The sequence below is a fragment of the Schistocerca gregaria genome, chromosome 2 (assembly GCF_023897955.1).
Source record: "Schistocerca gregaria isolate iqSchGreg1 chromosome 2, iqSchGreg1.2, whole genome shotgun sequence".
Classification (NCBI taxonomy): Eukaryota; Metazoa; Arthropoda; class Insecta; order Orthoptera; family Acrididae; genus Schistocerca; species Schistocerca gregaria.
In genome coordinates this window covers 39,706,091-39,728,149 of record NC_064921.1, presented here as the reverse complement: position 1 = coordinate 39,728,149, position 22,059 = coordinate 39,706,091, and the positions used below count along the sequence as shown (strand labels likewise).

Here is a 22,059-nt window from a genome sequence, read left to right as displayed (position 1 = left end):
GGAACAGTTCTAGATATTTTGTTGTTTTTTTTTTTATTTGAAAGATAATTGCTTTATGATTACATAGAAATCCTTCACTTGGCCTTATCTGTCAAAGTTGTTTTACTATAGCTTTCTGGCCTTTTTTTATAATTTGTGGATTTTTTTTTTTCAAAAAATGCCAATCCATAAAATTTTGACTTTTTTCTGTTGATTAGTACCATATAGTTCTACATTCCCTGAAAAGGAGAGCTTCCACTTTTAGCTTGAACAGGTTTTGTAAACAATTGAAATTTTTGCTATAGGCCTACATAAAACCTGTTTCATTACTGCATTATTACATAACAGGCTCTTAAAAATCAAAACTCAATCTTGTTAACGTAATTTTAGATTTGAAAGATGAGTAGGAGACTCATTTTTCAAGCATTTTAAATGGTTCCAAAATGTATGTGAAAGGCCCAAAAACTTAAAGGTTTCAATTTATACAACTTCGTGCACGCTGTTTTGTACTGAAATTAGCCAGTCAATGAACTGAAAAAGTGTTCCACTGCTTCAGTATCTTCCTTCGATATAGAGTGATGCCTTCCTGTTTAACCGATAGGGATTGGAGCACTTACACTCTTCAAAACACTGTGAGCACGGAAGGCGTTGTCGCTGTCCTTCAGCTGGAAACCTATATCCAGCAGCTGGTCCATGTGGCAGCATAAGGTTCACTTCAATTTCGTTTAACTCATAATTGGTGTCTATAATCTCTGCAATCCACCAGTCACAGTCATTCATACATGCAACAAACATCCCCTTCTCAGGTTGAGAATCTGTATATTATTTTGATGTTTCTGAGGTGTTGGCCAAACAAATGAAATTTCTCCTTTGTTGCTCTTTAAAGTGTGTGCAATATGAGTTCACCCATCACTTTGCGTCCAACAATGTGTCTTCTGAATTCCTTTCACAGAAGTAGGTTGTTTGGACCATTATTCTTTTTTCTGCTCACGGAATTCTTCGATTTCCTCTTTGGACAAAAGAGTGAGAGCTGTGGATGTGTAAAATTTCACAACTCTTGTAAAATCCTCAGCGTTCTGAATTGAAGCTGTATTTGGTCTGGAAAGATTATGTTTGGCAGCATGATGCTTCAGCAGGCCTCCTACATCATCACATGGCCCCTTCCTGTGACCAGTAGCACTGTATACCCAGTCAGTTGGCACAAGCGACTTACTCAATTCAAACAGCTGGTAACGATTTTTAAAATGGCTAGGAGCACCATCAGAAATAATGATGATCTTCTCTGCCCCTGCTTGCAGTTGAAGAATTTTGTGCATTGCTAGCAAAGCATGTGCTGAGTCATGTCCTGTGTCATAACTTATAACTGCAACACTTATGGTCTTGTTTTGAAAATGTCACTTTTGTAAAAATTAAAATGGGTCATTACTCCAATGATACCCTTGTACTTCTTGTGAGAGAATTACAGACCAGTTCTCAGCAAAACCACAGTGAAGCACTGAACATAGTTCTTCAGCCTGTGCACTCCCTTTCACTTCTGCAATATGTTGTTCTTGCAATTTCTTCAGATGCTGGTGTGTTACTCCTTTCACTGGCCATTTACCAAGTTCATCAGTGAAACTGCCAAAGGCAACAGTTTTCTTGATTAGTTTATTTTCCTCTAATATCACATATGTAATTTCTGCAGAGTTATCTGCTACGTCTTCCAGTCCAAGTGTCTGTAGAGACAGTCCTTCCTTTCCAGGCAGTCACCACATACTTCAAACAAAGAAGTCTCTCAGTTTACATCACAGACTTCACTCGCCCAACCAAGATGTCATATGTCACGTGGTCTAGTAAGTTCTTCAAAGTTACCACACAAAGTTCAACATTCACGCAGGACACACATAAACAGTCAGGTCATAGTGCATAAAATTTTGATCTTCCAATATATGAATTTGTATAGTTGCTCTTGTAAATTGCAAAAGTTTCTTTAATACTGCTAGTCATGTAGGTCTTCACTTTCACAAATTTTTGACCTTCACCTGTTACAGTTGAAGTGTCTTTTTTGTTGGTACTCTGGCTAGAACAGTCCCATTTATCTTCCAGATAAAATGACTGCACTATTTGAACTTGAGCTGCTTCTATGGGATGACCATACTAGGGATCCTGTCTTCCAAAGACTCCTTTTACAGACCTCACATTTCTTGATTTGTCTACCATGTACTTTGATACTGATGGAACGTGGTTAAAAATTGTTTTCTCTGAAATGTCTCTGGAATAATACGTGAAACTTGCACCTTTTCACTGCAGGATGCATAATATTCAACAGCTGAATTGATATTTGTGAAAAAATCCTGGAAATACGTGCAAGATTGCTTTGGTTAATTTTCTTCTGAAGATGAAATTTCTAGTTCGTAGAGTGTGGTCAGTTTTGCTGTAGTCTATTCATCCATAGCTTTAGTAATTTCTCTGTGCTTTCTTGATGCATAGAGCTTATGACTTGACTTCACTGATCATGGTTTCTTAACAGGACTAACACTTATCTCTGTACTTGACTGATTCAGGGTATCTAATTCTTCCTCTATTGCTGCAAAATCTGCATCATCTGCACCATGAGAGACTTCACCTTGTTCAGATACTATCATTGTTGTTATTCTGTCAAAACATTTAGAGCACAAAAAGTTGTCACTGGAAACATCTTCACTTTGAAACAGAACCTTCAAATGAGAACACTTATTGCCAACCTGAACAAAGTCTATTTTTGTTTGCTTGTCTTATTTATCACTCTTTTATGGATACGCAAATAGTCAGCACACTTCACTCTCCTGTTGCCCCAGTCAGAAGACATTTCAAACAGTTCTTTTCACAAAACACACTGCAACTCTGTTAACTGGCAAATTCCTCATGAAAACACAGAACTCACTGGATGGTCGCAGATTACTTAGAAGCCTCTTCAGTAAACAAATTAGCACTGAACAACTACAATACAGAAACCTGCAATGAACAACCACGACAAAGAAACTACAGCAAAGGGTAAGAAATATCTGCAACAATGAAAGTGAAAAGAAATAATTGCAACAAAGAAAGTGATAAGAAATAACTGCAACAAAGACAATAGAAATAAACACTGTAACAAAGAAATTAGTAAGAAACAACTTCAGTGAAGACATACATTATCCTTGAAAGTTAAAAAAAAATTTTTTAAATGAAACCTGTGCAACTTGAAAGTGGAAGCTCTCATTTGTTGTTGTTGTTGTTGTTGTGGTCTTCAGTCTTGAGACTGGTTTGATGCAGCTCTCCATGCTACTCTATCCTGTACAAGCTTCTTCATCTCCCAGTAGCTACTGCAACCTACATCCTTCTGAATCTGCTTTGTGTATTCATCTCTTGGTCTCCCTCTATGATTTTTACCCTCCATGCTGCCCGCCAATACTAATATGGTGATCCCTTGATGCCTCAGAACATGTCCTACCAACAGATCCCTTCTTCTGGTCAAGTTGTGCCACAAACTTCTCTTCTCCCCAATCCTATTCAATACTTCCTGATTAGTTATGCGATCTGCCCATTTAATCTTCAGCATTCTTCTGTAGCACCACATTTCGAAAATTTCTATTCTCTTCTTGTCCAAACTATTTATCGTCCATGTTTCACTTCCATACATGGCTACACTCCATACAAATACTTTCAGAAAAGACTTCCTGACACTTAAATCTATACTCGATGTTAACAAATTTCTCTTCTTCAGAAACACCTTTCTTGCCATTGCCAGTCTACATTTTATATCCTCTCTACTTCGACCATCATGAGTTATTTTGCTCCCCAAATAGGAAAACTGATTTACTACTTTAAGTGTCTCATTTCCTAATCTAATTCCCTCTGCATCACCTGACTTAAATTGACTACATTCCATTATCCTCGTTTTGCTTTTGTTGATGTTCATCTTATATCCTCCTTTCAAGACACTGTCCATTCCATTCAACTGCTCTTCCAAGTCCTTTGCTGTCTCTGACAGAATTACAATGTCAACGGCGAACCTCAAAGTTTTTATTTCTTCTCCATGGATTTTAATACCTACTCCGAATTTTTCTTTTGTTTCCTTTACTGCTTGCGCAATATACAGATTGAATAACATCGGTGAGGGGCTACAACCCTGTCTCACTCCCTTCCCAACCACTGCTTCCCTTTCATGTTCCTCGACTCTTATAACTGCCATCTGGTTTCTGTACAAATTGCAAATTTTGCTCCCTGTATTTTACCCCTGTCACCTTTAGAATTTGAAAGAGAGTATTCCAATCAACATTGTCAAAAGCTTTCTCTAAGTCTACAAATGCTAGAAAGGTAGGTTTGCCTTTCCTTAATCTTTCTTCTAAGATAACTCATAAGGTCAGTATTGCCTCAGGTGTTCCAGTATTTCTACGGAATCCAAACTGATCTTCCCCAAGGCCAGCTTTTACTAGTTTTTCCATTTGTCTGTAAAGAATTTGTGTTAGTATTTTGCAGCTGTGGCTTATTAAACTGATTGTTCGGTAATTTTCACATCTGTCAACACCTGCTTTCTTTGGGATTGGAATTATTATATTCTTCTTGAAGTCTGAGGGTATTTCACCTGTTTCATACATCTTGCTCACCAGATGGTAGAGTTTTGTCAGGACTGGCTCTCCCAAGGCCGTCAGTAGTTCCAATGGAATGTTGTCTACTCCGGGGGCCTTGTTTCGACTCAGGTCTTTCAATGCCCTGTCAAACTCTTCACGCAGTATCATATCTCCCATTTCATCTTCATCTACATCCTTTTCCATTTCCATAATATTGTCCTCAAGTACATCGCCCTTGTATAGACCCTCTATATACTCCTTCCACCTTTCTGCTTTCCCTTCTTTGCTTAGAACTGGGTTTCCATCTGAGCTCTTGATGTTCATACAAGTGGTTCTCTTATCTCCAAATGTCTCTCTGATTTTCCTGTAGGTAGTATCTATCTTACCCCTAGTGAGATAAGCCTCTACATCCTTACATTTGTCCTCTAGCCATCCCTGCTTAGCCATTTTGCACTTCCTGTCGATCTCATTTTTGAGACGTTTGTATTCCTTTATGCCTGCTTCAGTTATTGCATTTTTATATTTTCTCCTTTACAGAGAATATAGTAATACATGGTAATAATCGAGGGGAAAAAAACTAACTTTTATGGATTGGCTTTTTTCCGTAATTTTATAAAATGTTCAAAAGGCAGCAGTAACAGAACTTTAGCAGATATGTCCAATCAGAGGATATCATTGTAATCATAAATCAATTATCTTTCATATAAGAAAAGCTCTAACAAAATATCTAGAACAGCTACAGAGACACAGCATTTAAAAAAAAATCTGAAATTCACATCTTCAGAATGGTGTTTGCAGTGTCATCTTTGCAGGTTGCTATCTTGAGGCAGGAATTCTTTTGGAGATAAGAAAAAAATACATGTTTATTACTTCTGAATTTTAACATATGCTAAATTCAATAACATTCAAGACTGTGAAGTTTCTAACACTTTGGGTGAAGTGTGGGTGAAGGGTGTGTGCAAAATACCACTTCTTTAACGATACAACTTACTTGAGATGGTCAGCTGACTTTCCTTGTTGGTTAGCTTGCTGTTGCAAGCTCCTTTTCTCTTCTTTTCCAAAGTATATTTGCTAGGAACAGGAATTTCTCATGACTCTTTCAACTTACAACAATAAGCAGACATACACAGTTTGTTTTACTTCACTTTATGATGTATATTTAAACATCAAACTTTTACAAAACTCATTCTCCATATAAACAACACCCTTTAGCTGAGCTATTCTTTAATGACTAGACTTGAGTACTTATTACTGATCCAGTAAGCCTGACTAGTATTTGGGAAATGTGAGACTTTATTTATTTATATTTTTTTCAGTCATAAATTACAGGTGTTTGTGGCACTTGAGAAACATATTTTTGCTATCATTTTGACCATCTATGGACCACAAAGATTTTTATCTCTTCCCTGATTGTGTTTTCCTCTTTTGCCAGTAGATTTTCATTTTCACTGACTTTGCTTCTTTTTTCTGTTTTGACCATTTGCAGGCAGGACGTGGAAATGGCGTAGTAAGCAAAATATGGTTTTTAGTCATTTTGATTTTTTTCTCTGAATACTTCTCGATATTGAATGTCATCAAATGAAATTTCAGCTTCCTGTAAATCCTTTTTAACTTGGCTTTCTCATTTTGAATATAATTTTGTTTTTGAAATTGATGAATATATGCGATGAATAAGACTTTACGGGTTCATTCTTTCCAGATGACCAAAAAACATCATTCTCTGTTTCCTCATGGTTGCAACAATGTCTTCTGTATAATTCACAGTTGTGCCTTTGGCGGAATTTTCCATTTTCTTTGATAGGGCCAAGGATTTTCCTCAAAATTATCCTGTCTTTTATTTCAAGTTTTTGTAGTGGTCCTTTGTTCGTCATGTTTAAACATTCTGTTGCATACAAAGCTGACGGTCTAATTATAGTGTTATAATGACAAAGTTTTAGGTTTGAAGACAGGCTTTTGCTTTTGTATAAGTCTTTGCACAGATGAAAAGCACCTTCTAGTTTAGAACACTTATTTTCTACAGCAGTATTTTCTGAACCATCAGGTGTAATTATTTCTCTAAGATATTTAAATTTCTTCGAGTGCTTGATTTTCTCTTGTTGTATTTCAATATGAGGAGGATAGTGTTTGATGTTTGTGATGAATTCAGTTTTGTTAAATGCCATTTTTAGTCCAATCTTAGCAGCAATTGATTGTAGACTGGACACTTGAACCTTATCTTCGTCAGTATTAGTTGCAATGAGTGACAGATGATCAGCAAAAGCCAAACAGTTTCCACTGAGGCCATTTCTTTGGTGTCCAATTTGAATCCCATAACCTGGCGATATGGTTTTGTTCCACTCTCTGACTATCTTTTCCAGGACACAGATGAAAAGCAATGGAGAGAACAGGTAACCTTGTCTCACCCCTGTACAGATTTCGAATGGTTCTGATAGTTTGCCTCTGAACTTGACCTTTGAGACACTGTGTTATTTAAAGTGGCACTTATCAGATTGATTGCTCTCCTATCTAGACCAAATTCGGCAAGGATGTTCTTTATTGTTTCTCGATCAATTGAGTCATATGCTTTTTGAAAGTCGACAAAGGTCACAACAAACATTTTTGATCTTGATTTAGTGTATGATATAATAGATTGCAGGTTATGGATCTGGATCTGCACAGGATCTTGAGGTACTGAAACTAGCTTGATATTCGCCCAATTGTTGATCTAAGACTGATTCAGCTCTGTTTAACAACAGTCTGGAAAAGATCTTGTACGTTGTTGGTAGCAAAGAGATTTCTCGGTATTTATTCAGATCACTCTTATTGCCTTTTTTATGAAGTGGGTGAATAATTTCTATGGTCCAATCTGGAGGTTTCGCAAATCTTCACTGTCATATCATGGAGATGTTTTATTGTATCATGATCTGCATATTTCCACATTTCAGCCAAGATGCGATCCTCACCTCCAGATATGTTATTTTTCAAGCCTTATATAGTTTTCATGATTTCATCTAATGTGGGAGGGAGACTATCAGCAGAAGGAACAGTAGAATAGAAATAGAGCTTTTCCTTTGGATTTTCAGCACTCAGCAGGGATGAAAAGTAATTTCCAAAAGCTGCAGCACATGATTTGTCATTCAAATTTAGTCTTCCATCAAGTCCTCTTATATCTAACGTAGGAGGTTTAAACTTCAATAGTTGTGATTTAAAGGCTTTATAAAATTCCCGAGTGGGATGTCTTCTAAAATTTGCTTCTATTTCATGGATTTGGTTTATGTTGAATTGTCTCGTGGTTGTTCTCAATACTTTTGATGTATCCTGTCCAAAAACTAAATTAAATTCAAGGAAATACAAACAATTGTTCACCCCAGTCCTACAACAACACAACCATCACTTATAAAGGGCCTTGAGACAACCTTCACTAAAGAACACAGTAGATACATCAAATAACTGAATTATTAGCTTTGATAAATGAAATTAAGGATAAGCCTATCGCTGACACGGCCCGCCTAGTATCTCTAGACATTAAAAACCTTTATGCAAATGTGCCGATAAATGAGGCCGTTAAGGTCATCGAAGAAAATTTGCTTAAGTACAAAACACTGTCTCAGCAAGAAATAGTCGAATTCGTCGAATTGTTAAAATTCATTCTGAAATATAATTATTTTTCTTTTAACTATAAATTTTATATGCAAAAAGATGGACTGGCTATGGGTTTCAGTATATCTGGAACCATAACAGACATCTTTATAAATCATTTGGAAAAAAGACTCCTCGTTAACCCGCAATATTCCGTGTATAAAGTTGTATATTACAAATGATGTGTAGATGATATGCTGCTTCTTATTGATGGACAAGAAAAAGAAGTTGCAGAAATAGTAAATAAATTTAACGAGTAAACATGAATTCACTGTGGAATAAGAGAAGAATGGTGAACTGCAATTTCTCAACCTAAGTATTAGAAAACAAAATGGTAGGCATGTTTTAAAATATTTAGGAAACCAATCACAACTGATGTGTTGATACAAAATAATTCCTGCCATCCTAATAGCCAGAATCTTTGTGCTTTTAGATCTTTGATAGATAGAGCCTTTAGAGTCCCTTGAATGAAGAAGTCAGAATGCCTGAGCTGTACATCATGAAACAACTAGCCAGAGCTAATGGATATCACCAAAACATTGTCAATAAATTAATATGGCAGAAACAGCACGCGAATGCAAGGAAGAATACCGCAAATAATATTACGAGAGTCACAATACCATGCTTCGGTGATATTTCGCAAAAAGTGGCTAAAATTTTCAAACCTAAAAGGTTGAGACCACTTTTCAGACCAATAATATGCTGCGGTTTAAACTAAGAAATAATTTGCAGCAGGAAAGCGATAAATATGAGAGAGCTGGGGTCTATAAAATTCAGTGTAACACGTGCAAGGCAAGCTATGTAGGTCAAACTGGTAGGTCCTTTAAAGTACATTACAAAGAACATAGCGATGCTTTCCGGCTTAATAATTTTGAAAAGTCAGTTGTAGCCATGCATATTTGGGAAACGGGACACCGCATGTTGGGAATAGATCAGGATCTCGTTAATTTACATAGACAGGACAAAGGCAAAAAGCTGGATCTACTAGAACAGCTGGAAATTACAATAAATAGTGTGTATAATCAGAACACACTGAATGAACAGCTAACTTTTTCAAACATTTCACTGGTTTCTTATAGTAACTACATTTTTAGCAACTGGCAGGATGCCAGCATTTCATGAGGTTCTTGGAACATGTATACATTATCTGTTTGTATAGACATCTCTGTGACTGCCTTGTTTACTTGCACGAGAGCTCACTCACATTTCAGTGTTGTGTTTGGTTACATGGTGTGTGGTATCAATGAAGACACACGGGCGGTTTACGACGATAGAGGAGAGAGCCATGTCGTTAGATGTTGAACACCATAGGTGACACCATTTTAGAGTTTTTTATATTTTGACGACTATGTGGAGATACACCTTGGAAGACACGCCTGCAACAAGGGAAGTAGACACGATGTTTTAATTTTATTATCAGTTTTATTGTGCCTGGTGCATGTTCCATTTTAGCGAGTTTTAACAGGTTCTTTTACTTTTTATTATTTTGATGATGGAAGCTTGACTTATGAAACGCATCAATCTTAGTGTTTTACACTATAAACAAGTGGTTGAGCCGATATATTTTTTAACATTGACATTCACAAACATGACCTCTCATCCAGTATGGATACAATCAAATGATATTTTCCCTTTTTTTCATCCAGTTTTCCACTTGCACTTTTTAAGTAGAAATAAGCTCAAAAAAATAATGTACATTTAGTATATTTTATAATCGACACATGCACAAAAAGATACAAACCATTTAAAATGAAATACACACACCTTGTTACTATAATTAACAAAATTCACACTCAGATGAACTTGAACTCAGAACACTAGGTCAATTAGGAACCAGGCTGAACTGTGAACTAAATCAGTGAATGAGCCAAGAGCATTATAAGCTGCATCGTGATGCGAGAGTGGAATAAATGGGACGACTACCTCACAAACTGTGCAGAATGAAGTTGTGAGCAGTGGCCGGAGAGCTATTGTGAGTTAGTTCCTTGCAGCTTACTTGCTTGAAGATAATTGGTGAGCTTTCCCCTTTCACAGTCTCTCATGTTGAAGTATCAAATGGACCACTGTGGAAGCACCTTGTAAGCTGTTCAAGTTGAGAGGAAAAATTAAAGGTGAGAAAGTGTTTTCTGCATTAACGCCATGACTTAAAAAACTGACATTCCTTCAATCTCTATTTTATTTATTTATTTATTTATTGTGGCATAGATACTGTCTATATTTTCTGCAGTGTGGGTGACATTTCTTACTGTAATAGTCTATGTCCCAGTGAATAATTCACCGCATTTCGTGGAATGCTGTCTCACCATATTGACCTAGAAACTTTGTTATGCTCACTAACATTACTGGATAGATATTTTGGATCCAAAGAGTACTGCTCATTTTGATTGAGTCACAGATTGTTTACTCTGTAGAACCATTCGTGGGCAGATTGCTCATCTCTAGTGTGTACTCTACACACAGTCAGCTGTCAGAGTAATATACTCTGATGTATAGAGCACATTGGAGCCATTTAGGAGGAGAGTGCAGTTCTCAAACCTACGGTGCAATCTAGCAAACCGCACAAAGAATCTTTGAAGTCTCTGGTACATTCTTTCTACTTGACTCAAAACCAGGGTTGCTACAAGCAGTTTTTGTGAAAATGCAGCAGATTTTTAGCTTCACTGAAATTATATAAGTGAGTCTGACCTTCTCAACCTTCTCCACCAGTTGCTGTAATGATCCTAATATAACCTCAGAGTCCAGAAGACAGGAGTCGAATGTCACTGTGTGACACAAGCTGCAGTTTGTTGCACCCTGTTCCCACAGTGGCTGTTGGAATGGGTAATTTCCTCGCCTCACTGGAGCTAGTCTCTGACCTTAGTGAAGGACGCCACAGAATGCTGAAAGGCACTCATTCTCATTCTTCAATTTCAGGGACAGATGTGAAGGTTTTACGATGTGCTTTGTGCACCACACACTCTCTCTCCCCTGTGGTTTTCAAACATGGCCAACCAGAACCTCGATGACGAGTACACGGAGGTTCAAAAGTCACAGGATAGCTCCTAATATCGTGTCGGATCTCCTTTAGCACAGCACAGTGCAGAAACTTGACGTGACATGGACTTAACAGGTCATTGAAAGGACCCTGCAAAAATATTGAGCAGTGCTGCCTCTGTGGTAGTGCTGCCAGTGAAGGAGATTGTGCATGACCTGACCTCTCATTTATATCCCGTAAAAGCTCGATGGGATTCGTGTCAGGCGATATGATTGGCTAGGTTGTTCACTCAAATTGTCCACTACGCTCTTCAAACTGGTGATGTGGCGCACTGTCTTCTACAAAAATTCCATCAGTGTGTGAGAACATGAAGTCCACAAATGGCTGCAAATGCTCTTCAAGTATCCGAACATAACCTTTCCAGTCAGCGATTGATTTTGTCAGACCGGTGGACCCGGTCCATTCCGTGTGAACTCGGCCCACCCCATTACGGACTCAACGTCAGCTCGCACAGTGCCTCATTCAAAACTCGGGTCTGTGGCTTTGTGGGGGTCTGCGTCATACGTGAAGTCTATCGTAAGTTCTTACCGACTGAAATACTGACTCATCTGACCGGGCCACGGTTTTCCAGTCATCTATGGTCCAACCAATCTGCTTAAAAGTCCAGGAGAGGTGCTACAGATGAGGTTGTGCTGTTAGCAGAGGCACTCGCATCAGTAGTCTGCTGCCATAGCCCACTAACAGCATATTTTGCTGCACTGTCCTAACAGAAACGTCCATCGTAGGTCCCACATTGATTTCCGATCTGTTAGCTCCAACAGGTCTACACAAACTCCGATGCTCTCAGTCATTAAGTAAAGGTTGTTGGCCACTACATTGTCAAACATTATTGCTTGAAATTTGGTATTCTCGACACACTGTTGACACTGTGGATCTCGGAATACTGAATTTCCTAATGATTTCCATAATGAGATGTCCCACGCATCTAGCTCCAGCTCACACTGTTGACACTGTGGATCTCGGAATACTGAATTTCCTAATGATTTCCATAATGAGATGTCCCACGCATCTAGCTCCAGCTTCCATTCCGTGTTCCAAATCTGTTAATTCCCCTCGTGTGGCCATAATCACGTCGGAAACCTTTTTGTATGAATCACCCGAGTACAAATGACAGCTCCGACAATGTGCTGCCCCTTTATCCTTTGTGTATACGATACCACTGCCATTTCTATATGTGGACATCACTATCCCATGAATTACATCACATCAGTGTATACCTGCAGTTGAGGTACCAGAAATATTCAAGTATATATACTGGAATACTTCTGGTATCTCAACTGCAGATTTTTCAACGCTCATTTAACTTTAGGACTCTGTATCTCAGAATGAACCAAAATACACCACTATTGAAATAAGCCCTTCAAATTTACTCTGCAATAAGTAATAGAGAAAAGATGAGAAAACAATTTACAAGCACTTGTAACATTCATAGATTTGGTAAAAACATTTGGCATTCCGAACAGAAACAAAATTTGGACTATTATGGAAAGTGGTTGATATCCTAACAAATTAGTCAAGGTTGCAAAAAGCCTATGTAAATAATCGAAAATTGTAGTAAACATGAGTGAAATAAGAACAGATGAAATTTTATTAAATAAATGAGTATGGCAACAGTGAAAAATACTGTCTAATATGAAAAAAAAGTTACTACTCACCATATAGCGGAGATTCTCAGTCACCGATAGGCGCAACAAAAAGACCGTCACAAATGAATAAAGCTTTCGGCCATTAAGGCCTTCTTGAACAATAGACGGACACACACACACACACACACACACACACACACACACACACACACACACACACACACACACACTATAGTTGATGAAGACCTTAATGGTGGAAAGCTTTATTTATTTGTGACACTCTTTTTGTTGTGCCTATCTGCAACTTAACATCTCCACTATATGGTGAGTAGCAGTTTTCCTTTTCATAATATTGTTACATTCCATCCTGGATTTTCCATTATTTGAAATATAGTCTATTCCTTTAGATATTTGTATCAATGAAATTATCATAATTGGATGCATCACATACAGAAAGATATTAAAATATCAAAAGATACCGTGTGGTTTAATTTGTGCACATGATGTCTTGATATTGCAAGGAAAAGAAGACAACTTACAATGTGCACTTAAACATCTGAATAAAATTTGTAAACAATAGAATGTTGAGATTTCCAAAACCAAAACTAAAGTGATGGCTTTCTGGAGCAGAGATCATATCCAATCCGAAATTATTGTGGATAACTTGATGTTAGGATGAATGACATCCTTCACTTATTTTGGATGTCAGATTTACCTAGACAATAATAAATATCTCAATTTCAAATTGACTAGATCTGAAAATGTGTGTGGCACAGTTCATAATGTATTTAAAAATGAGACCAGCCAAGAAATAAGAGCAAAATGTTATACAAGTGTGGGTCCTCCAGCATATGTTCATGGGTGTTAATGCTGGGTACCTACAAAAAGAACATGAGGTACAATACAAAGTGCAGAAACGAAATTTCTAAGAACAAAAAGCTAGTCAAGAACAGACCACTTAAAAAAGGAAACAGTGCAACAAGAACTAAAAAGTAGAGTAACAAAAACAGCTGATATGAACATATACAAAGAGTTGGGCAGTAAGTGACTTCCCAAACTAGTCGTAGCCTATAAACTGGCAGAAAGAAGAGATGTTAGAAGACCTTGGAAGAGATGGACAAACAATTTGTGAGGATGGAACAGGCTTGATGCCTCATTCATGGAGTGTAGAAGAAGACTATTATTTATATTTTTGATGAAGTCATGATTATAAATTTTTTAACCATAATCCTTGTTTTGTTTTGCAGGTGCTGGATATCATTTGATCATCGTAAAGGGAGAGAAATGTAATGTTTCTGAAATTACAAATCTCCTCAGAAAGTACATAGATGACATAGAAGTGGCACAAAACATTGGTTCAGAGCTGTCATATATTCTGACAGAGGAAAAGTCATCAGTTTTTGAATCAATGCTAAAGGAACTTGAGGATAATGGCAAATCTTTGGACATCCTCAGTTTCGGGGTGTCTCTTACTACAATGGAAGAAGTGTTCATGAGGTATGCTGTTTTAGCTAAGCTTTGGTGGACGTAATTATAGGTAACTGCTGAAGAAACTGAAGAAATTTTATTATTATTGTAATTATTGTTATAGTGATAATTTCTATTTTGTATCTGTCTCATACTAAAGTTATGAGAGAGGATTCTTATACTGCAGTTAAAGATACATATAGCTTGAAAGAAGAATAGTTTAAGAATCATGAAAGAAGGTTATTTGCATGGATGAGGCCTGGAGACACTGGAAGGTTTCAGATAGATTATATAATGGTAAGACACAGATTTTGAACTAGGTTTTAAACTGTAAGACATTTCAAGGGGCAGATGTGGACTTGGACCATAATCTGTTGGTTATGAACTGTAGATTAAAATAGAAGAAACTGCAAAAAGGTGGGTATTTAATGCGATGGGACCTGGATAAACTGAAAGAACCAGAGGTTGTAGCAAGTTTCAGAGAGATCATTAGGGAACGATTAACAAGAATGGGGGAAAGATGAAATAGTGAAGGCAGCAGAGGATCAGTTAGCTAAAAAGATTAGGGCTAGTAGGAATCCTTGAGTAACAGAAGAGATATTGAATTTAATTGATGAAAGGAGAATATAAAAACGCAGTAAATGAAGGAGGCAAAAAGGAATACAAACGTCGCGAAAATGAGATCGAAAGGTAGTGCAAAATGGTTAAGCAGGGATGGCTCGGACAAATCTAAGGATGTAGAGGCATATATCACAAGGGGTAAGATAGGTACTGCCTACAGGAAAATTAAAGAGACCTTTGGAGAAAATAGAAAATATCAAGAGCTCAGATGGAAAACCAGTTATGAGCAAAGAAGGGAAAGCTGAAAGATCGAAGGAATATGTAGAGGGTCTATATAAGGGCGATGTACTTGAGGGCAATATTATGGAAATGGAAGAGGACATAGATGAAGATGAAATGGGAGATATAATATTGCATGAAGAATTTGACAGAGCACTGAAAGACCTAATTGGAAACAAGGCCCCGGGAACAGACAACATTCCATTAGAGCTACTTATACTGATAGCCTTGGGAAAGCCAACCATGACAAAACTGTACCACCTGGTGAGCAAGTTATATGATACAGCCCAAATACCTGTAGACTTAAAGAAGAATATAATAGTTCCAATACCAAAGAAAACAGGTGTTGACAGATGTAAAAATTACCAAACTATCATTTTAATAAACCACGACTGCAAAATACTGACACAAATTCTTTACAGACAAATGAAAAAACTGGTAAAGTCGATCTTGGGGAAGATCATTTTGGATTCCATAGAAATGTTGGACTACCTTAGAAGATAGATTAAGGAAAGGCAAACCTATGTTTCTCGCATTTGTAGACTTAGAGAAAGCTTTTGGTAATGTCGACTGGAATACTCTGTTTCAAATTCTGAAGGTGGCAGGGGTAAAATACAGGGAGCGACTGAAGACCACAACAACAACATAGCTTGAAAATAGGTTCCTGACATGCAGCATATAAAATGAAACTGCTTTATGAAGTGGAATTATATATATATATATATATATATATATATATATATATATATATATATATATATATATATATATATATATATATTAAAAACAAAGATTCCAAGACTTACCAAGCGGGAAAGCGCCGGCAGACAGGTACATTAACAAAACACACAAACACACACACAGAATTGCTAGCTTTCGCAACCGATGGTTGCTTCTTCAGGAAGGAGAGGGAAAGACGAAAGGATGTGGGTTTTAAGGGAGAGGGTAAGGAGTCATTCCAATCCTGGGAGCGGAAAGACTTCCCTTAGGGGAAAAAAAGGACAGGTGTACACTCGCACACACATACACACACATATCCATCTGTGTATGTGCGGATGGATATGTGTGTGTATGTGTGTGCGAGTGTACACCTGTCCTTTTTTTCCCCTAAGGGAAGTCTTTCCGCTCCCAGGATTGGAATGACTCCTTACCCTCTCCCTTAAAACCCACATCCTTTCGTCTTTCCCTCTCCTTCCTGAAGAAGCAACCATCGGTTGTGAAAGCTAGCAATTCTGTGTGTGTGTTTGTGTGTTTTGTTAATGTGCCTGTCTGCCGGCGCTTTCCCGCTTGGTAAGTCTTGGAATCTTTGTTTTTAATATATTTTTCCCATGTGGAAGTTTCTTTCTATTTTTATATATATCTGCTGTTTCATTTGACATGATTCTATAGAATATTAATCAGAAGGAATGCAGTTTGTTACTAAGTTCTGTGCTCATAATTATGTTATCAAAATGAGTCAAAAAATTGTAGTTGTTTCGGAATTACAGTCACAATGAAAAGCATCATTGAAAAGTTCAACTAACAGCCTGCATAGTTTGAAAGCTGAACATTTCTAGGATTCTTTTTCATTCTTCCTTTCTGTGACTTAATGCCTTCTCTCTGTGGTGAGTAGCAGTACATCCTTTGCACATTGTTGTTATTCTTTCCAGGACTTTCCATTGTTTTGAAGTTGTTTTTAGTAATTTTTGTACAGATATTAGGGCACAGTCAAGGCATGTGTCAGTACATAAAGTTTCAGATTGTAATGCTGGAGACATCCTAAAAGGCTATAATAACTTCATTAGTTGCTCTCTGAAATCAAATGAGCTTTGCAATAATAACTGTTAATACATAACCACACAATCGTTGGGTTAGTGACATCATCTGACCACAGTCAGTTTATGGAGCCTTGCTCGTGTATATTAAGGAGTTTGAGCTGCAGAAAAGATGTTGCACTGTTTTACTTTGTTTAGCACTAACGAGCTCCACAACTTGTGTAATTTGTGTTCTCTTCTTCTTTTGAAATTGTTTTTGTGGTTTTTAAGATAAGGGCCCCTCCGTACTTTCTATAACAGTAATGATTGGACCTTGATAAAAGTAGATTATTAGAGTGGTGGTTGTCTAGTCTGGTGCATGAGCTGCTACTGCATCTATGATGTTCAGCTGACAATTGCTTTTGTCTTCTTCATTATGTGTTTCAATGCTTATTTTAATAGTTCTTATGTTCATTCAACCACATGTGAAGGGATTTTGTAAATTGCTACTGTGGCGAGCAGTGCATGTACTTCCTTTGCAGTGTTCAAATATTGATGCACCTGTCTTGTCAGTTGCGTCACTGTGTCAATGCTGTGTATTCTGGAAAAATTTCCCCTTTTTTTTCCCTTTTCCAATATCTTTTAGGATGTCCAAGTAGCTTTTTCTTCTGTCGAAGTAGCCATTTCATCTGAAAGTGATTCTTAAATTTCCAGTTTTTGCTCCAAGTATTGTGGCTCAGATTTTTTTGGCTGTTCCACCAATGTTTGGGATGGTGAATGGGGATGGAAATTTTTATGAAGCTATCTATCTGTATTATTGGACTTCTGTAGACTTTGTTCCCTCAAGATTTTTCTTCGTGTATGTGCATACAAAAATTAAACATGCCCTGCTGTCTCCTTCCACTGTGAACTCTATGTTATGATTAATATTTTTCAGAAGACTTAGAAGTTCCAAGAGTTTGTTTTCTCAATGAGGAAATATAATGTACAGAAACCACTTGTTGTTTTTTTTCCCTGTCCAAAGCATTGTTGTTCATAAAATTTTTCTGTACAAAAAGATCTGCTCATTAAATGATAATGTACAAATCACATAAATTGAATATTTTCAGAAATAGCAGCAACTAGTTACCTTACATGATGGATCAATATTTGTTTTACTTGGGACAATGTTTATTTTACTTTCATTGGTTTCATGTCATCATCCGATGGTCCACATTTTTTAGTGACTGTTTGTAGCCGTTTGGGGGTCGTTACATAGCTGTGGCAAGAACGGATGGCCTGGGAATAATATATGTTAATGTTATTGTGCAACTGGAAAAAAGACAGTGGCTGTTCACATACAAAGCCAAATCCTTGGCTATAGAAATCAATATAATCTAAAAATATTGCACAAGGCAATTCATTTCCTTGCACTACACTTAAATAAAATGTATGACCTTGACTTCTATCTGCATCCCATAGACCCTTCTCCTCAGGATCCATTAAATATGACTGATATAATGTAATGAATATTCTACTGAACAACATTCTAAATGCTAATGCATTAGTAGGTCTATACTTTTCACAACTGTAGCTGTCAATTTGGTATGTGAACCACATAGTACTTGTACACGAGTAGCTCCCTCTCTTTGTTGACAGTTGCTGGCATCTGAAGGTGAAGCTTTATGCTTTGAAACTGGGGAACAAATTAAGAAATTACTGCCAACTGAAGTGGACTTTAATACTACAAATCTTTGTTGGTTGTTTCATTTGGGCGATATGCTCCAAATCATATTTGTGTTAATTCTTAAGATATATATTAAAAACAAAGATTCCAAGACTTACCAAGCGGGAAAGCGCCGGCAGACAGGCACAATGAACAAAACACACAAACACACACACAGAATTACTAGCTTTCGCAACCGATGGTTGCTTCTTCAGGAAAGAGGGAAGGAGAGGGAAAGACGAAAGGATGTGGGTTTTAAGGGAGAGGGTAAGGAGTCACTCCAATCCCGGGAGCAGAAAGACTTCCCTTAGGTGTACACTCGCACACACACACATATCCATCCGCACATATACAGACACAAGCAGACATTTGTAAAGGCAAAGAGTTCAGGCAGAGATGTCAATCGAGGCGGAAGTACAGAGGCAAAGAAGTTGTTGAAAGACAGGTGAGGTATGAGCGGCGGCAACTTGAAATTAGCGGAGGTTGAGGCCTGGCGGATATCGAGAAGAGAGGATATACTGAAGGGCGAGTTCCCATCTCCGGAGTTCGGATAGGTTGGTGTTGGTGGGAAGTATCCAGATAACCCGGACGGTGTAACACTGTGCCAAGATGTGCTGGCTGTGCACCAAGGCATGTTTAGCCACAGGGTGATCCTCATTACCAACAAACACTGTCTGCCAGTGTCCATTCATGCGAATGGACAGTTTGTTGCTGGTCATTCCCACATAGAAAGCGTCACAGTGTAGGCAGGTCAGTTGGTAAATCACGTGGGTGCTTTCACACGTGGCTCTGCCTTTGATCGTGTACACCTTCCGGGTTACAGGACTGGAGTAGGTGGTGGTGGGAGGGTGCATAGGACAGGTTTTACACCGGGGGCGGTTACAAGGGTAGGAGCCAGAGGGTATGGAAGGTGGTTTGGGGATTTCATAGGGATGAACCAAGAGGTTACGAAGGTTAGGTGGACGGCGGAAAGATACTCTTGGTGGAGTGGGGAGGATTTCATGAAGGATGGATCTCATTTTGGGGCAGGATTTTAGGAAGTCGTATCCCTGCTGGAGAGCCACATTCAGAGTCTGGTCCAGTCCCGGGAAGTATCCTGTCACAAGTGGGGCACTTTTAGGGTTCTTCTGTGAGAGGTTCTGGGTTTGAGGGGATGAGGAAGTGGCTCTGATTATTTGCTTCTGTACCAGGTTGGGAGAGTAGTTGCGGGATGTGAAAGCTGTTTTCAGTTTGTTGGTGTAATGGTTCAGGGATTCAGGACTGGAGCAGATTCATTTGCCACAAAGGCCTAGGCTGTAGGGAAGGGACCGTTTGATATGGAATGGGTGGCAGCTGTCATAATGGAGGTACTGTTGCTTGTTGGTGGGTTTGATGTGGACATTGACCTCCATCTGTCCAATGGCCAGCTTCACATATGCCGGGATAGTTCCTTTGAAAGGGCACGGCCGACTTCCTTCCCCGTCCTTCCCTAATCCGATGCGACTGATGACCTCGCTGTCTGGTCTCCTTCCCCACACAATCTAATCCAATCCAATCCCTCGTTTTTGTAAGTGTCTCATATAAGAGAGTTCTGGAGAGTTGTGGAAATGACATCCACTGCCAGTTGGCAGTACTCACAAACAGTTTCTTCGAATTTCAGCATCAGCTGATCAGTCAAAATGGAAGGTCTTCGATTCCTCTGTTCATCATGAACATTTGTTCTGCCTCTGCTAAACTCCCTACACCCCTTAAACACACTTGTTCTGTTCACAATACCTTCACTGTAAACCGTTTAGATTTGTAAAAAAATTTCAGTAGGTGTAATTCCTTCCATGGGTAGGAAATGGATCACAGCACATGACTTGCACTTTTTGGAATTTCTTGCCATCATCTTTTCAGCAACAAGACACAAGTGAGTTTATGTACTACAGTATAGTAGTGGGGACATTGTTAGTATTTTGCAGATTTGCAGTGCAGTATTTGTGTATGTGTGTGTTGGGTGCGGGTGGGGGGGGGGGGGGGGTGATAGGACTGTGTGTTACTAGATAGCCTTCTTTTGTTATGACAAAAATTGTTTTATTTTGCAAATGGTTGCATACCAGAACACTATTACATTTTTTGCAAAATATTCAAAATAGCTGAAGTATGTCAATCTAGCATCTTCTGAGGTTGAGGTAATTCTTAAAGGGAAATGGAGTTTATGTGAGCATCAAAATTTAAATTTCTATCAAATTAATCTCTAATAATTTTGTAGATGTTACTCTATGTAACACTTTGTCACTTAGTACCAAATTAACATTTACATTTTGACTGATTTTAGCAAATTGCCTGAAATTTATTTTATTAACATTTAATGTTAGCCTTTTTGTGTTGAATCAGAAGTGGGCATACTTAAGGACTTAATCCATGGTTGTGTGCAACATATGATTTGGTAACTCACTCTAGTATAATCTGCGAATAGTGTGACATTTGCTGCACCATATGAGGTGTATATATCATTTATTTAAATAAAAAATAAAATTGGACTTCCAGCACTGCCTTATGGTACTCCTCGTGGTAATATGCGAAGTGGACAAGTAGAGGTTTCAGGTGATCAAGGAAGTCTTCATCGTCTCAAACATATATACCAGCTATTGCTGTAGTTATCAATCTATAAAGTTATGTTCACTAGGGGCTTTCATGTTAACAATATTAGGGTACTAATGACAGCGGAGAAAAAATTTAAAAGTATGGTCTTGCACTGTGAGTTCAGTTTCATGATGTTTGAAGGAAACTAAAATTACCATAATCTTCACAAATCCACTTGAATCAAAGATGAAGAGTCATAGTGGCTGATGCTTTAAGTGGACTTAACAGAAAGTAGTATAGGCCCTACTTCACATAGAACACATACCATTGTATTGCTATCATCACTTATTGGCATGATAATGAGCATCTACTTCAGTAGAATGAAGTACTTGTGATTGTACAAAAATTATGACTCCACCGTATAAAAAAAATCAATCAATGGAAAGTCAACAATTAAGATGACATATCACGTTGCAGACAGGCACAATAAAAAGACTGTTACACACCAAGCTTTTGGCCAAAGCCTCCTTCTGAAAAGAAAGGACATCACATACACATTCAATCAAGCAGGCACACTTCACACACACTCACACACACACACACACACACACACGCACACACACACACACACACACACACACACACACACACACAAACAACAGCTGACTCTGACCACTTTAGACCTTAATGCTACTGTTGCATTGAATGAAAGCAGCAGTTGGGAGTGGGGCAGGGAATGGGGAGTGATAGAAGAGTACAGGTGGTGGGAGAGAGTGCTGTATAACAGCGTGTGCAGAGTTCACTGTAGAAGGCACCAGGACAAGGCTTAGGCAGCATTGGCTAGCTGTGGGGGAGGGTGGAGGAGAGGAGGAAAGCAGAAAAGGAGACCATCAGAGAGGGGAAGGGTCTAGTGTGTGCACTGGTAGAGAGTGAGATGATGATGGGATGTGAATTGGGAGGAGATTACATGACAGAGAGG

The 22,059-nt window shown here is 38.2% G+C and overlaps 1 protein-coding gene across 2 annotated transcripts in view; it reads left to right on the top strand.

The window, feature by feature from the left end:
* Window positions 1-22,059, top strand: part of LOC126336278 (phospholipid-transporting ATPase ABCA3) — a 639,220-nt gene that overhangs the window by 293,607 nt on the left and 323,554 nt on the right. For both annotated transcript variants that reach the window (XM_049999794.1, XM_049999793.1), the window contains exon 15: window positions 14,036-14,285. In XM_049999794.1, the coding sequence (XP_049855751.1) occupies window positions 14,036-14,285 (250 nt within the window). The remainder of the gene's footprint in view (window positions 1-14,035; window positions 14,286-22,059) is intronic.